The 16,938-nt window shown below is 33.8% G+C and overlaps 1 protein-coding gene across 2 annotated transcripts; it reads right to left on the bottom strand.

Annotated features, from left to right (window-relative positions):
* Positions 1 to 890: 890 nt before the first annotated feature.
* On the bottom strand, positions 891 to 16,474 carry LOC149564471 (accelerated cell death 11-like). 2 transcript variants are annotated; one of them, XM_089818019.1, is made up of 4 exons: positions 15,938 to 16,474; positions 10,530 to 10,696; positions 10,209 to 10,354; positions 891 to 1,182 (listed from the first exon to the last, which is right to left on the bottom strand). In XM_089818019.1, the coding sequence occupies exons 1-4, from the start codon at positions 16,145 to 16,147 to the stop codon at positions 1,076 to 1,078; spliced, it is 630 nt and encodes a 209-aa protein (XP_089674145.1). In that variant the 5' UTR covers positions 16,148 to 16,474; the 3' UTR covers positions 891 to 1,075. The 2 variants fall into 2 exon arrangements, with proteins under 2 accessions (XP_089674145.1, XP_089674144.1); XM_089818018.1 differs by having other exon boundaries at positions 10,530 to 10,702; positions 15,938 to 16,464.
* Between the last annotated feature and the right edge of the window lie 464 nt (positions 16,475 to 16,938).

Raw genomic sequence — 16,938 nt, 5'->3', positions numbered from 1 at the left:
AGGCCCAATCTTAACCTTTGATTGACTCGAGTTCACATTTCCATTTGAATTTTTGAGATCTAACTTCTACCTTAAATTTCAATTTTCAATGGAAAACAATCCCTTTTAAAGGTACTTTCTTCATCCAATAAAATTAACTTCCGCTGGTTCAAAATTGCATGATAAAGGATATGTCACGCACAGTCTTCGGTCCAGTTCTCACCTGAGCATTCCATCAGTTGGATGCATAGATTCAATTTATATCTTAACCATTTACTTCTTTTACCTGGGATAAGTTAGGTTTCAATTATTTTTCCCTGGATTTTACTTGCTGTAAGTGTTTAACACCTTGTTGCCTTTAAAGGCTAAGACCTTCTCAAGAGCTATCCTTTGTTTTTGTTGTCTCTGATCAGTGAATCTTTAGGCCCAATCTTCACCTTTGATTGACTCGGGTTCACATTTCCATTTGAATTTCGAGATCTAACTTCTACCTTTAATTTCAATTTTCAACGAAAAACAATCCCTTTTATGGTACTCTCTTCCACCACAGCACTATAACACAACATACCATCCTTTGGTACTTGCACTTGGACCTATTAAAGAATGTTTCAGCCAGGTTCTTTTCAAAAAAGGTTTTCAAGTTGATCATTTGAATTTTGTTACCAGTTTATGAATTTATAAGTGCCTGTGTCTTGCAGTCAACTTCTACTGAATGAAGATTTCATAATCAAGTACCTCCAAATAAAAATGTAAATCACTACTTATCATTTTATTGTGTTAGGATTCATACAAAATCATGTACTAATATGCAAACAGCTGTGTGTGCATGCTCCTTAAGATGTTTGGACCTTAATTTATGTTTGTACTCCAAATCAAGAGGCTTTTGCATCTCCTCATCATTAAAAATGACAAACATGAAGGGGTCCATGATAGCTAAATAATATTAGAAAAAGAAAATGGAATGTGCCAAGAAGGTTTTGTTATGATTTTTTTAAAACCTAGCAATGATATTACTGTTCCACATTCAGGTCTGAACGAGCCCTGCAAACTCTTTTACAGTAACTGGTAAATCTACTGTACTTGTTAGTACAACAATTCACCAATCTATGCCTATGTTTCTGTCAAGGAAGAGTCGATTTACGTATTCTATAACTGGAGCTGATGATATAGTAAACCTGTGCATTTGAGCTCGAGCAGATTCCTCTGCAAACAAGAAAATATTTTACAATCAGCAAAGTACAACTGTGAAATGAGGTATAATGTGAAGCTCCTTCACTATAAATTTATACAGGAAACAAATGATACAAAATAAGTTTAAGGAATCAATACCCTTAGACAAATATATGTCGAAAAATAAGATCCAATAGATTAGAAAAGTTTTCTACTTCCCTTGACATATATTGCGCATAAAATGTCTTCACATTGAAATGACTGGAATACCATGTTAAATGGTGTTTATATCTGAAATATTGTCATATATTCATTCATCATAGTCAGCCTTTTCTGATATTTTCCCGCCTATCTGAGATTTAACGTCTTACCAATCGTCATCACTCATTGACATCACCTTAAGACAATATTGACTATCAATATGTATCATTGACTTTTAAAATCACTTGCACTTCTTGAATTACTTTCTTGTTCTATACCATTGTTATATCTAGTAACTATTAGATAATACACCTCTTTTATAGATGTTCTTTTTAGGTAGATAACTGGGTTAATATCATTGCTCCTATCATGAAGTTCAGGAATTTTAGTATGAAAAGATACATGTTCTCTTGTGATAGTTTCCTTGTTTGTTGAGAAATGGTGGAAAAACTATCCACTCTCCATGAGGTGGCATTACTCAAGTATTCTCAATCTCACCAAAGTTATATTAGTATATTGAACAATAAATTGATATATTCAATTATTTGAATTGCAAGTTGAACAATTCTAAACATTGTTTTGGAAGTAGATATAAGCCTTAAAACCTTATATCCAAGGTAATGTGGATCCACTCCATATTACACTGTTAGGAGAATCGTGTAAGTGTGCTTGCAAATTAAACATAAACTAGGCATATGTCGAATGACAAAGAATCCAAGTACCATAAATTGCACAATTAAAGCTATATGTCTAATCCAAACAAAATCTAAAGCGTGTTAAGGAGCTCCTTCATATTCCATAAGGATTATGCTATGTGAACAACAATGGAAATCATTGAAGACCAGAATGTGTAAATAGTACATAAGCCCCAATGGACACTTAGACAAATGAATTTCCCTGCTCAACAAGTTTATTTTGCATATATCAACACACATAATTCTACCCAAAACAGCACAAGATCATGGACTGTGAGTTATGTGCCATGGTAGCAACTGCCAATATTTTGTCATCTTCCTTTTCAAATACAAATGACATTAATTGAATGAAAATAACCATGAGACACAAGTTAAAGCCACAACTCTATTATCAAATTGATAGTTGAACATGTTGGAATTTTCTAAGGCTGTATTTATGCCACCAAATGGAGTACTTAAATATTGTATAGTGAAACATACTATTGATATTATTCCATGTCTACCTATTCCTAATACCTTTCCATGCATAAAACCATTCATTCCTAATGTTTACCATGTGACAAATCGAATTTTAAGTTGCATAATGACTACAAATCACTCAACAAGAATATTATAAAGAATCACTACTCTCTTCCTAGGATTCCTGATCTATTGGACTAGCTTATTGTTGCAAAATGTTTCAATAAGATTGATCTCAAGTCAGGGTACCATCAAATACACATTGAAGCTCAAATTTTGGAAAAAACTCTCAAAGGCAATTAACACAGATTTGATATTCTTGAGGTGACAAATGACATTCTTGATCAATCATAACTTCAGTCATTGTTGATATAATTCCCAATTTCAACAATTCATGGGTAAAAATTCTGAGCTAGACTCAAAAAGTTCTCAACAATTTGTGATAGAAAAACATGTATGTCAACATGGAGAGTCGCCATGTAGGAAGTGAATCACTTTGATGCAGATGGATTACAGGTGGATTTGGTTAAGCTTCACACCATAAAAGTAGGGCCTATACTGAAAAATCTTATAGAACCTTGCAGTTATTTGGGTTTGGAAAATTTCTATAGGAATTTGATTCACATTTCTCTTCTATCACTTGGCTGTTGAATCAAGCTAATAAATCTGGCATGAAAGAAATTCTCACCTAGTTAGTTGCACAATAGAAAACATTCCTGGAATTAAAATGCAAATTATGCTCTTTTCAAGTGCTTTTGTTATATTGAGTGGTTCAAAATATCTAAGGTTTATAAAATGAATACTTTTGTATTTGAGAATCCACAAATAGAAAGTGTACTTGTTAGTTTTTCTTGCACAAATTTTTTCTTCCTAGACATTTGGATCAATTGGAGTAAGAACATTGATTGTTGGCATAACTATCCCACTCAACTTCAATGTTCTTACTCTAAGAAATGGGTTTGTGAATTAAAATTAATATTAAGACAACATTTTACATGAACAATATTGGAGTAAGATGCAATTTTTTTTCTTATTGGTAAATGTAGCACTTTCAAGGGTCATGCCCATATATTAAACTTCAAAAAGGAGAAATACAGCCAAAACCCTTTTCTAGGAAGAGATTTCAGTTACTTCTATGTTGACCAAATTGCAAAATTGGGAGACTTGGACTACCACTCATCCTATCAAGTAAACGGAGATCAAAAACTATTTGTATATAAGGTAGCCATACTACAAAATTGGCCCACACCAACATTACATAATATGTTATACCATATACTATGAACAAACTTAATAGGGCCATTACCAGAAGCAAATTACAACCCAGAACAAGAAAATGGACACCATTAAAAAAAACCAACATAGCCCACAACAATCCCATGTTCCTCCATCTTCTTCTACATTCTTGGTCTCTTAAGGTGCCACATCTTCTTCCTCATTCACCAACATAGAGGCCGAGTCACCAGCTCTCGCCACCAGCCCTTCTAAACATCCTTTCAAGAAATTGTTTGCTACCCACACTTGATTCCTTAGACTAACACCTTCATTCCCAAACCCCACACAACAAGAATTCGTAGTGAGTTTTCATCCTCTTTACCCAACTTTGGTTGCCTCCCATCATCCGATGTTAGGCCATGACTAGGGATATGTCTTGCTAGTTAAGCCTTCATTCCACCACACCATTTCAATCAAATTAGCTCCTTGTGTGCTCCAGCTACCTAAGTCTAACAACGTATCCAAGAACATCAAGGTGAGATCATAACTCAATTAATACTACCAATTCCTCTTATGTAGTTGTCCTTTGAACCATTATTACAACATCCAAAACAACCCCTATTTTGGTATTTAAACACCTCCATTAACCATTTCTTAGAATGTCTCTGAAAAATGCATTTGTCATTTCCTAGCGCTAAGATATATGTTGATATCTATAATTAGAGCTTATTGTTAAAACACAACATTCTCCACTTCGTCTCTTTTTAAATAATGGTTGTGATGATAAGCGAGTAGACTGACAATCGCATTTATTGAATGAATGCATTTTCCATGGTATCATCCTTCTTGTCTCTCAATTATAGGCTTGTGAATCAAAAGACTTCTCTTAATGTGACTATAAGATTCATGCTAAGAAATAGTTGAATTTTCCTTTGCCTCGATTGCTGGTATATCAGCCAAGATTTTGGGCACTCATCAGCCACATCATTGCCTTAGATTATATGTGAAACAATGAAATTATCAAAGGAAGTGATAATCTCCAAAATATGTCAATATGTCTAAGCCAACCATCCAATTTCCAATTTGGGATTCTTCCCACTTGAAGCATTGATAATTATTAGTAAGTCTCCTATATGGATCTTGTGAAAACCCAGTCTTCTTTTGACCTTCATTACCATTAAGGCAGCTTGAATTTTTTCTTCATCATTAGTGCATCCACCTAACTTCTTTCCTAGTAGTTTCAAGATTCCATGTCCGTTATTAGAAAGATATGTAAAAAGGAGGGGGATGAATCAGTACTTATAAACTTCTATCAATTCAAACTTTTAACCATAAACATATAACTTCAATTCATGTTAACCAATAGTACTGCAATGTAGCTAGTTTACCAATATGCTATAACTATAAATAATAAAGTAAATAATAGTAAACCATAACACAATTCAACCATACATAACACAATGAGTTTTAGTCTCAAAAAAACCCTTGGTTATAGGGAAAATTGCGGTAGGGATGATACCCACAACTCTTCACTACTGCAGAAAGAGGTGCCTAGTTAAGAGCTTACATATGTTACTTTCTAGGTGACTCGCCCTGTTAAGAGTGACTGATACATTGTTAGATGTATCTAACAGTTCTGCTAGGAACTACTTTGTTAAGAGATTCTATCCCACCTATATGGTGTTCACCCTGTAAAAGAATTTACAATAAGTTCAATCTAGAACTTCTAAGTCTTGTTAAAGACTAATTGGTTAAGGGATTTACCATACATTGTAGAAATTGTTAGGAATCCTTACAAGATAGTAAATAACCTATAACTACTTTCCTTCCAAAGCTTATCACATCCCTTATGCTCAGCTTCGTCTTTGTACTTTGTTCTTTTCAATCTCACATCAACTCATTCTTCTCCTTCATCTTCACCAATAACAATTTATTTCATGTGGAAATGGTTGTTATAATGGAGTCGGTAAACGATTATTATGTTTACTTGTTTATTGAAAATGGTAATTATTCGTTGATTTATTATATTTACTTGTTAATGGTAGTTAACCATTGTTACAGTAATCTGTGATATATTCTAATATTGATTTAAATGGAAGAACTTGTTATTATTTTGGAATTTTTGCACGACTGGTTACAGGAGTAGACAAAGGGGAGAAAACATTGCTAAATGGGATTTGACGAATGGGGCACCATTCTAGTCCATTTGTTCAATTGCCAAGTATGACCTCTAACTACCTTGATAAAGATTTAGTGACTTCGTAATAGAGTACACCACTAGACAGTCATGAGCTACTTGGACAAACATATAAAAAATATATAACTATCATTATCAGAAAATTCATGTTTAGAACCATTACCTTTGTTGTTTCATGATGTCGTCTCTATTTCTTTTATCAGCATATATATATATATATATATATATATATATATATATATATATGTACGATGCCACCATGATATTAAGGTAATATCTATAGTTCATACTTGTTAATATGTGTGTGTGTGTGTGTGTGTGTGTGTGTGTGTGTATATATATATATATATACATGTGCAAATAGCAAGAGGATATGATGTTAGAAATAAACCATATTTCTCTGAACTATGTATGTATATAGATATACATAGTTTAATGGGTGCGACCTTAGATGTAATAACAGCATGATGGAATCATTTAAAAATTATATATATATATATAAAAGTGTTTTAAAAAAGGAACTTTTTAAAAATTCAAACTTATATCCCTCCATTAGAGGCGACCATGTACACTTAGCACCACCTTTTAACTCAGCAAATTTGAAACCGATGTTCTTGGAAAAACTGTCTTCTTGAGCAAGCGGACGATCAAGGCCGCGACTTGCTCAAGCCAATGGAAGGATATATTATAGCACGTCTAGCTTCAGACAATCATAATTTCTTCATTCTCTCAAAATGAAGTACTTCTTAAATTCATCTTTGTAAGGGACAAATAAAAATTGCAATTTCTTTTAGGTCCCTAAGCAAAACTTACTTGCTTAGTTTGATGACAAATCCTCTTGACTAGAGGATGGAGGGTTACTTGTTGGTACATTGATTTCCTCCTTAACCCAAATTTTCTTCATATCATTCATCACTTGTTCATTATTAACCACCATTTTTCCATTTTTTCCCTGCATTATTGGCTTTTTGGTATCTACAATTTCATGCTAAGTATCCATACTTATGCATTCCTTTTCTCAATGTCCAAACTTGTTGCAATTATAGCTATATCCATTGAATGGTGTACCTCTTGGAACATTAACTAATCTACTTCTACAAACATTTGATGTATGACCATGCTTTCCACAATTGTAACAAGTAGGTTTAGTAGGTTTCTTACCTTGTGTGCTGATAGGATCCTTTGGTTCTTGCAATGGTTTCTTTGCTACCAATTTAGAAGATCCTCCACTTTCAAATTTGTTGTTATCGGTATATCCTAGTTTGGTTGTATCTCTCGGTCTTCTTTGATTTTTCAATTATTCATCAATCTTTTTCATGCTTAGACCAAACCTTGTGAGTCTTTCATTGATTTCTTTCTCAACTTTTAGATTGGCCCTCATATTTTCAACTTCTCTTAGATTTTCATTTTCAATAAGTCTACATGTTTTATTCACTAGTACCATTTAGTGTGTTATTCTCCTCTTGCATCCTTATCTTTAATTGTTCTTTCAAGATTCCTCTTATCCATTTCAAGACTTTCTTTGCCATCTTCAATTTTTATTATCCTTTCAAGTACTTCAGTCATTCTTCAGGCTTGACTCTCAAGTCCCTTCTTGGCTTCAATTAGCTCTCTCTCTAGGGTTGTATTCTTTTACATCAATTCCTCAATTGATGCATCAGTTTCTTCAAACATTGCACTATTTTCAAATAGTTCTTCAAGGTTGTCCAGGCTTATTTGCAATCATTCTGACAATTATTTCCTTTTTGCAAATGATGCTTTCAGTTTCTTCTTCAGATCCTATATTTCGCCATGAGTTTCATCCAAAGCTTCTTTCAACAATTTTTCTCTCCTATACGTCTCCATAATCCCATACCTACTCTCAAGTTATTAAACTTTCCCTCTAGAGAACTGAGATTTGATACCAATTATTGGAAAGGTAAGTATTGAGAGGGGGATGAATTAGTACTTATAAACTTCTATTAATTCAAACTTTGAACCATAAACATATAACTTCAATTTATGTTAATCGATAGTACTTCATTGTAGCTAGTTTACCAATATGCTATAACTGTGAATAATAAAGTAAATAACAGTAAACCATAACACAATAATTTTTGGTCTCGCAAAAACCCTTGGTTAGAGGGAAAAACTATGGTGGGGATGGTACCCACAACTTTTTACTGCTACAAAAAGAGGTGCCCAGTTAAGAGCTTACATATGTCACTATCTAGGTGACTCACCCGCTTAAGAGTGACAGATACATTGTTAGATGTATCTAAAAATTATGCTAGGAACTACTTTGTTCAGAGATTCTAGCCCACCCATATGGTGTTCACCTTGTTAAATGATTTACAATAAGTTCAATATAGAACTTCTAAGTCATGTTAAAGATTGCCCGGTTAAGGAATTGACAATACTTTGTAGAAACTATTAGGAATCCTTACAAGATAGTAAATGATCTGTAACTGATTTCCTTCCAAAACTTATCAAACCCCTTATACTCAACTTCCTCTCTGTACTTCATTATTTTCAATCTTGCATCAACTTGTTATGCTCCTTCTTCATTGATAACCTTCACTCTATTCAGATATCTTCTCCTTATAGCTTTCTTGATCTTTGTAACCTAATTAGGGTTTTTATTGGCTTGGGTTTAAATGCTCCATAAACCATTTTTCCCTTGATCCCTATTGCAATCCTTTATACATTTCCAAGGTGTCATGTTATTTGTCGAGTTCTCCTCGTGATCTGCACCTTGATCTTCAATATCAATTTCCATGCATTGTTTTTTTCTTATTCTCCTATGTAAGACATTTTGCAATTGATCATATTCAATGAATTTGACTTTAACATAACAAGCTTGATCTTCATTGTCGTCGACTCAAAGTTCTTTACCTTTTCATGACTTTCTTGATTTCCATTAACTGATTCCTTTATTCTGATTAGACTTTTGCATTTCCTTTGTAATGATAATCATCTGGTTATCCAATAACTCTCTAACTTTTTTCCTTGTCTTTGATAGTATACTCTGTTTTCCGATAGTATATCACTGCTTACCTATTATCTTTCTTTCTAGACCTATTAGGCTAACTTCATCATGTATAGTTCTTTGGCATCAATCACAAAACTTGATGCTGAACCCATCATCATCATATGACAACATCCATGATCTTTGATAATTCATCCTACACTCACCAAGCCTAGATTACCTTTGCTCATCCCATCAAATTTTATCTTTACCCAACCTTCATCAAGAGACTTTCATTTACATGCTAGACTACTAATTTTCTGGCACTTTTCTTACTAGTGTTTCTCATTGTCTACTTATTTCCTCTGGTATCTCATATGATAATGTGCTAAATTTTGCATCACTAAGGTAAACTGTCACTAAAAAATTAAAATGGACAGAGATATAAATGTTATTCAAAATTTTAATGAAATAAATATTTTCTTTAAGCAATGTGAGTGGTCCTATCTTGGTAAAGTATGGCCTTGAGCCAATTCCCTAGGTTCCTCATTCCAAGTATCCAACAGTTTTGGAAAATGAGAGTTAACAAGTCTTTCAAACTAATGCATTTGACGTCTATGAATAGATATATAGTGCACACAATTTCCATGGTCTTCCTAAGAATTTTAACTAATAAGGACTTGCAACCTATTAAAAGGAAAAATCCAATCATTTTAATGAAATATGTTATTGGAGGATTGTTAATTTGGGTTTAATGATGTAATTTGGATTGTTCCAATTATTGCATTCCATTCCTAAGTTTGAATTTTTGTGATATGCTTAAGTTGGGGGAAGAGATCTGTGGTTTCTAGATGGGCATGATGGGGGGATCAGTTAACATTGTATTTCAATTGGGTGGCTTTAGATTAACTGCAAGCTGGGAGCCTGATTATACCACTATCAGGGAAGAGAGATATCTCCAAGACTTGGTTTCTGGGTCCACTTAGGCATAAACTATTTTAGTCAGGCCTACGCTCTTCACATGCCATATTGAGTTTTCCATAAGAAATCTGGCGCAGTTTAGGAAAGGGGGTGTTATATTCTTTAAACTGAAGGGGAAAATCCTGTGGAAGTGCATTTTATGATCATTACTCAACATGGTACAATCTATTTCATTTCTTTCATAATATAATTTATGACAAAGGTAAATTTAAGATTCTAGTATCTCGAATGGAAACCAGTAAGATGCCCATAGTCAAGGAAGCTGACTGTACAATCAATAAAGTTCACTATGTTCTAATGTCTCTTCAGCCATCAAATATATTTAGAGTAAGTATATTTTCCAAAAGGAAAAATGGAAACTCACCATCTTCATTTAGATTTTTGAAAAGCTGTGACCTTGTTGGAATGGCATACAATCCAGCTGCCACAGCTTTTCTAACAGCCCAACCATGTGATGGAGCAAGTACCTGTGAATAAGCAATCGAAGCTGATTCCTTCAAAGAGTTTTCCCTGCCAAAAGATCAATGAAATCTTTAGACATGATAAAAAATTTAGTTTAGTCAACCAAAAATTTAAGCTCCTTAAAGAAAGAAGAGATGAAACTGCTGAGCATATATCTAGGAAGAAGATGACAATTGTTTGAACAAGAAACATCACTTCAAGTGGAGAAAATAATCCCGCATACTCTGTTGAAAGTATTTGTTCAAAGAACACTTTGACAAATTCAATCCCCTGCTTTAGTCTTAGCAAATTACGTGAATGACTTCCTGTCTTCCTCACACTCTTCCGCTTTACATCACGATCCAGCAAATCTTGAAATGTTTCAGAGGATTGCGCTGCATCCCTTAAATCCTGAAGCTATAGTGATTTCCACTTGGTCAATTTTCTTGAAATTTGAAAGCTTTGTAAGTGCAATTAATTAATTTCATGAAATAACCCAGCTCTGCAGATTAAAAAAATTACAGTACTATAATGCCGTGCTAATGAGATGCCATTAACATTTTTAGTTCAAGAGAAAAATGAAAAACACAAATAAAATCATATTTAATATTGAGCACAGATGGGCAAACGTGGGTCAAAGCTCAAAAGTAAAGGCAGCTACAGTAGAGAAGAATTCTATAGGAAAATAGTTTGACAGATAAACTAAATTAAAACATCTTAGCGTACTTCTTTGCTGGCAGAAAAATAGCCAGAAAGCAGAGATGAGTTAAAGCTGATCCTGCCTATTTACAGGCAGCACAATCACCAGAAAGCAAAGGTTATTAGAACCTTATCTTGCCTATTTGCTAGTAGAAAAATTAATCGAGAAAGTGAAGACAATTATGGATATTAAACACAAAAAGAATAATTTGGAATCTTAAGTGGGAACCCTAAAAGTTGAAAAAACAAGTTCAACACAACCAAGGATGATTATGGCTTCAACAGAAAGTCACTTTGTATCATTATAGCAGGGAAGTAAATGTGACTTGGTGCATTAAAGATCGTGAGACGATTGAGAGGCTGAAAGTTATCAATGAAACTTTGGTGTCATGATACTTGGCCTTAGTCTTTGTCACTGTACAAGTATCCATACAGTTACCTCATTTGAGAATCAATATAACGATGATATGATTTCTAAGATCAATGATCTTGCAGCTTATGGGAGGCATCCAAAAGATTATGTTCAGAAAGCCTATCAGCAGTGAATTAAAGTCATTCACATTTTGGGTGTTCTGTGGTGTTTTAGAATACTTTAAAGATAATATGAAAGGCATTTAATCAAAGGTGTAGTGAGTAATTCAATCAACTGAAAAACATCAAAAGGGACATAGAGGCTAAGTGGTGGTCAGATTATTTATAGGAGGTCGGGGAAGCAGAATTTGAAGAAGATGGTTCTACAAATATGTGTTTTGTCCTCCAGTTGAGGATGGATCTATCAATTGAAAAATTGTTGATAAGGAGTGAATTGGCAAAGGAGAAATGAGCTTGGATTTATGATAAAGATAGAACTATAAGATCATGATGAAGGTATTCCTGAAGATAAACTTTGAAGCAAACATTCATGTCACAGACACTTGAAACCATTTATGCTTTAAAGTCCCCAGCTTGCTGCTGATGTCTACAAACTAGGATCTCTTCAGAAAGAAACTACCCCAGATTATGACATTAAAAGCGTTTATTGACTGTAATTGGTATATGATATGTAAGCGGGGAGGTCTTAAGAACTTTGTCATTTAGTTAATTTGAGCGGCTATGAAGCAACCAAACAAGAAGTTGCCTAGTAAGCAGATGACAAGTAGAAAGATGACTTGGCAAAGACGATTGAGAATGAGGTTGCCAACCAGGATTAGGATGGAAAAATAAAATACAATGTGAAGTGAAAAATGTTCTGCACCTGATCCTTTCCAAAAGAAACTTCTTTTGCAGGTTTGTGACACGAGATGAAGATGACTGTTTCAAGGCTCTGCCCTTGTAACCATTTTGAAGAGTTTTGAAAAATATGGAATGGATTAGAATTTAGGTGATTCAGTTCGACAGATAAACTTCTTTAAAACATCTTAGCATACTTCTTTTCTGGCAGAAAATAGTTGGAAAACGAAGGTGAATTAAAGCTGATCCTGCCTATTTATGGGCAGTACAATCATCAGAAAGCAAAGGTGACTAGAACCTGATCTTGCCTATTTGCTGGTAGAAAAATCACTTAAGAAAGTGAAGGCAATTATGGATATTAAATGCAAAAAGAATAATTTGTAATCTTAAGTGGATACCCTAAAAGTTGAAAAAGCAAGTTTAATATGACCAGAGATGATTATGGCTTCAACAGAAAGTCACTTCTTATCATTATAGCAGGGAAGCAAATGTGACTTGGTGTGTTAAAGATGGTGAGACGATTGAGAGGCTGAAAGTTATCAATGAAACTTTGGTGTCATGATACTTGGCCTTAGTCTTTGTCACCGTACAAATATCCATACAGCTACCTCATTTGAGGATCAAGATAATGATGATATGATTTCTAAGATCAATGATCTTACAGCTTATGGGAGGCATCTAAAAGATTATGTTCAGAAAACCTATCAGCAGCGAATTAAAGTCATTCACATTTGGATGTTCCATGTTGTTTTAGAATACTTCAAAGATAAAATGAAAGGCATTTAATCAAGGGCGTAGTGAGTAATTCAATCAAGTGAAAAGCATCAAAAGGGACATAGAAGCTAAGTGGTGGTCAGATTATTTATAGGAGGTTGGGGAAACAGAATTTGAAGAAGGGGATGTTTCATACAGAGATGTGTTTTGTCCTCCAGTTGAGGATGGATCTATCAATTGAAACATTGTTGATAAGGAGTGAATTGGCAAAGGAGTAAATGAACTTGGATTTATGATAAAGATAGAAATATGAGATCATGATGAAGGTATTCCTGAAGATAAACTTTGAAGCAAACATTCATGTCACATACACTTGACACCATTTATGCTTTAAAGTCCCCAACATGCTGCTGATGTCTACAAACTAGAATCTCTTCAGAAGAAACTACCCCAGATTATAACATTACAAGCATTTATTGACTGTAATTGATATATGATATGTAAGCGAGGAGGTCCTAAGAACTTTGTCATGTAATTAATTCGAGTGGCTATGAAGCAACCAAACAAGAAGTTGCCTAGTAAACAGACGACAACTAGAAAAATGACTTGGCAAAGACAATCGAGAATGAGGTTGCCAACCAGGATGAGGAGGTTGGAAAAATAAAATGCAATGTGAAGTGAAAAATGTTCTGCAGCTGATCCTTTCCAAAAGAAACTTCTTTTGCAGGTTTCTAACACAAGATGAAGATGACTGTTTCAAGGCTTTGCCCTTGGAACCATTTTGAAGAGTTTTGAAAAATATGGAATGGATTAGAATTTAGGTGATTCATTTTGCAATTTCCTTTTCTTGTGAGTTTTGCTTATCCTATTGGGATTCAGTTTGATAATTTCAAAATGTCTATCTTGAAGCGACAGTGTTCTATACAATGGAACCTAACAAATCAATTCTAACTTTTTTTTGAAATCACTAATAAGTTTCGTCAACAATTTAGATAGTAATTATCTTTCTGAAGTCTTGGTATTTTTACCTCTCTGACAAAACAGGGTGGATACATCCCAAGTTTAAAAAATATCAGCTAACTTGTGTTTTTTCTGTAGAATTCTGTTAACTATTCAGAAATTGAGCTCTTATGTATTTGTTTTTCATTTCCTCAAAAATATAGTATGGCAATAAAATGAAGTCTCCAGTGAGAGTACAGAGAGGACTTAGCCCTGCAATAACACCGAAGATAATGTCATTTCCAAAATTCAGGGATAACAGGACTTGGAGGCACTAAGGGAAAACTTTATATACCTTTGCGGTCATGACAGTTATGGCTTGTCTTGTTCAGTAGGCATGCCAACACATCTTTTTAACCTGGTATGCTAAATGCAGATGGAGCTGAATGTAAATTTCCTAGAGAATTTGTGCCAAAGTTCCAGAGTCTAGTCAATGCAAGACTCATGTTTAAAGAATTTAGGGCTATCCTTCAAGGAGTAGCTCAAATAAGTTATCAAGAGCCTGATACAAAATACTAGTTCAAGAATTTAAAAGTTCTTAAGGGATTTGGAGATATATTCATATCCACACAACAAGAACACACCTCACAAGAACTGTGTGATATCAGATACGCTTGGATGAACCCATTGTAGAATATAATATGCCAACAAAAGGATTGTTGACCACAGCCCAATATCAAAGCCCCAAGATTCAAAGTTAATTATTGTTCATTACTTGTAACGGAAAGATTTACGTGTCAGATAACTTTTCGTATACCACATTGTATGGTGGTATAATATAAATCATTAATTCTTGCTCAGGACTCTAAAATGGAGAATACCAATTGGTAATAACTCTGAGTTCGCCATCTACCATGTAAATTGTATAGATGCCTATTCAATTATATGCTTTCTTAATCATTATGAATTATGAAGCGTCGGTATGCTGGTGATCATTAGTGCAAAAACCATCATCAATTCAAAGAAATGGTCCACACTAATTGACAAGGTCTTTTAGTGGAATATCAAATAAAGATGTTCATCTTTTACAGCTTCCTGACTTTGTACAAGCCTCCATCACTAGCTGGGTGTTTTTATGACTAGATGGTGCAGCTCATATCGATCAAATAGGTTTCAAATCAATATATTGATCGTTCATAAGTCATACCTTTTTAGCTTTCTCCAAAACATTTTTCGCCTCCAGGCCAAAAAAGCCCATGGTATCATAAAATCACACACAAAAAAATCGTTTAGTTTACTATATATATACTAACATACTGTTTTTCACATCCTTAAAAGCTCATAATTATGACGAGGGTTCTTTCTCAATCTGATATTATCCTTATTTATGTCACCAAAGTCTTGCATTTACTGCAAGGATTATTCTCAGAAGCCTATTAAGATGCTTTGAGACCTGATAATGTCGTCTCACCCTCAAGTATGGTTATCTGTTAAATTTTGCCATAATCTTCATAAACATTTCTAAGGATAACCGGTAAATTCAGGTCGACCACATTTATGGAGAAATATTTCTAGTCTCGGAGAGAGTGCCTGAAAGTTTGCAACAAGGCCTCACAATTTTTTTATTTCGTAGTAGTCACCTTCATCTAGTCTAACTTTCATATTTAATTTCTCTCAAATATTTTTTATTGTTAATCAGGTAATCCTGACAATCCATATCTGTAGGGAAAATTCTATATTATCATCATATAACATTACGCTCAGAATAATAAATAACTGGTTAAATTTGTTTGAGTTGTTTTCGGAAAAAGACAATCCTCATTAAAAGGGGCCTGACTTCCAAGCGGCTGCACTGCATAGTTCAAGACATTTAAAGCAGTCATATCTACAACCCAAATATAAACTAATCTGAATAGGCCATATATATATATAAAAGTCAGAATAGATGATTCCTCTAAAAAACTACTTATGAAAAGGACGGATTATTGAAGGAAAGAAGCATTAAAAAGTTAAAAACTCTTTGCTGTAAAGACTGAAGAAAGTTTGATAAAATACAATTCATAGCATAGACAACCAAGTTATGAAAGTTACCTTGGCATTAGAATCTATCTCTGCAAATTTAAAGGCCGCACCCAAACACCCATATAGTTTTGAGAGCGTAGAGACAGCTTCCACAAATTGAAGCACCTTCAGATCATTATCACTCACAATGCTTGACAATTTCTCAAACACATCCGCAATTGTATGCAGTACTTTCTCCATATGATCTTGACCTTGTCCTTGTACTTTCTCTACCCCCATTGTTTATTGAGAAACTAATTGATTTAAGAAGAGGCCGGACAAACAACTTCCTTCAAAAATCTTCCTCGCAAACTAATTAGCAGGACCTTCAACAAATGCGGTGTTGTAAAGAAAAGAAAAAATCTGTTCTAAAATTGATTGACTAAGAAGACTTTGACAAATGTATTCTGCCCAAATTTTGAATTTAAAGATTATTTAGTCGGATGGGCTTCCTGCACAAAAATCCTCGCTTTAAAGTTGTTCAGAACTAAAGCAGGGGATGCAAGTCTATAGAGACGGAATTTATGAGAAATACCAAAATACGAAGTTCAGAATGGTGTTTTGGGAATAAAAAGGTGGCAGGCACCATGAAAAGAGATATATGCCTTTCGCTTTTCCTATTTTTTCCATGATGCCTTATGGTCGGCGATAGATTTAATTTAGTCGGTTTCTGACTTCAATAGTGACGGCCAATTATCTTGCACTTTTACGAGCGTCATATTCCAAAGAAATTCTCGATGGAGGTTAGTTGTATGCTCAAAGTTTGTCGATTTTTTTTATTTTTATTTTTTAATTTGGAGAGGTGATTCTTCAAAAGAAAAATCATTTAAAAGTCTTAGATCTAGGGATTATAAGTATAATGTGCAAGTATTTGATTCGAAAGGAATGGTTGAGGTTTTATTTCAATTATTAAGTTAAAGAAGGAGTATTTTTTCAAGTAAGGAAAATAAATTTTATTACAATTATTATAATAATATTTATTGTGAGATTCATTTTTATATAATTAATAAATATAGATATATTGACTCATA

This window comes from Cupressus sempervirens, chromosome 3, assembly GCF_028749045.1.
Source record: "Cupressus sempervirens isolate cs-2001-9-10 chromosome 3, ASM2874904v1, whole genome shotgun sequence".
In the NCBI taxonomy this organism is placed as follows: domain Eukaryota; kingdom Viridiplantae; phylum Streptophyta; class Pinopsida; order Cupressales; family Cupressaceae; genus Cupressus; species Cupressus sempervirens.
This window is presented reverse-complemented; position numbering and strand designations above follow the sequence as displayed.

What these genes read in the sequence shown, in the direction of transcription:
- LOC149564471 (XM_089818018.1), bottom strand. Translation starts at nt 16,147, where the DNA reads ATGGGGGTAGAGAAAGTACAAGGACAAGGTCAAGATCATATGGAGAAA. An exon ending in GAACAAATACTTTCAACAGA is followed by an intron (nt 10,355 to 10,529) that starts GTATGCGGGATT and finishes ATCTTTTGGCAG; the next exon opens with GGAAAACTCTTTGAAGGAAT. An exon ending in CAAAAATCTAAATGAAGATG is followed by an intron (nt 1,183 to 10,208) that starts GTGAGTTTCCAT and finishes TCTTGTTTGCAG; the next exon opens with AGGAATCTGCTCGAGCTCAA.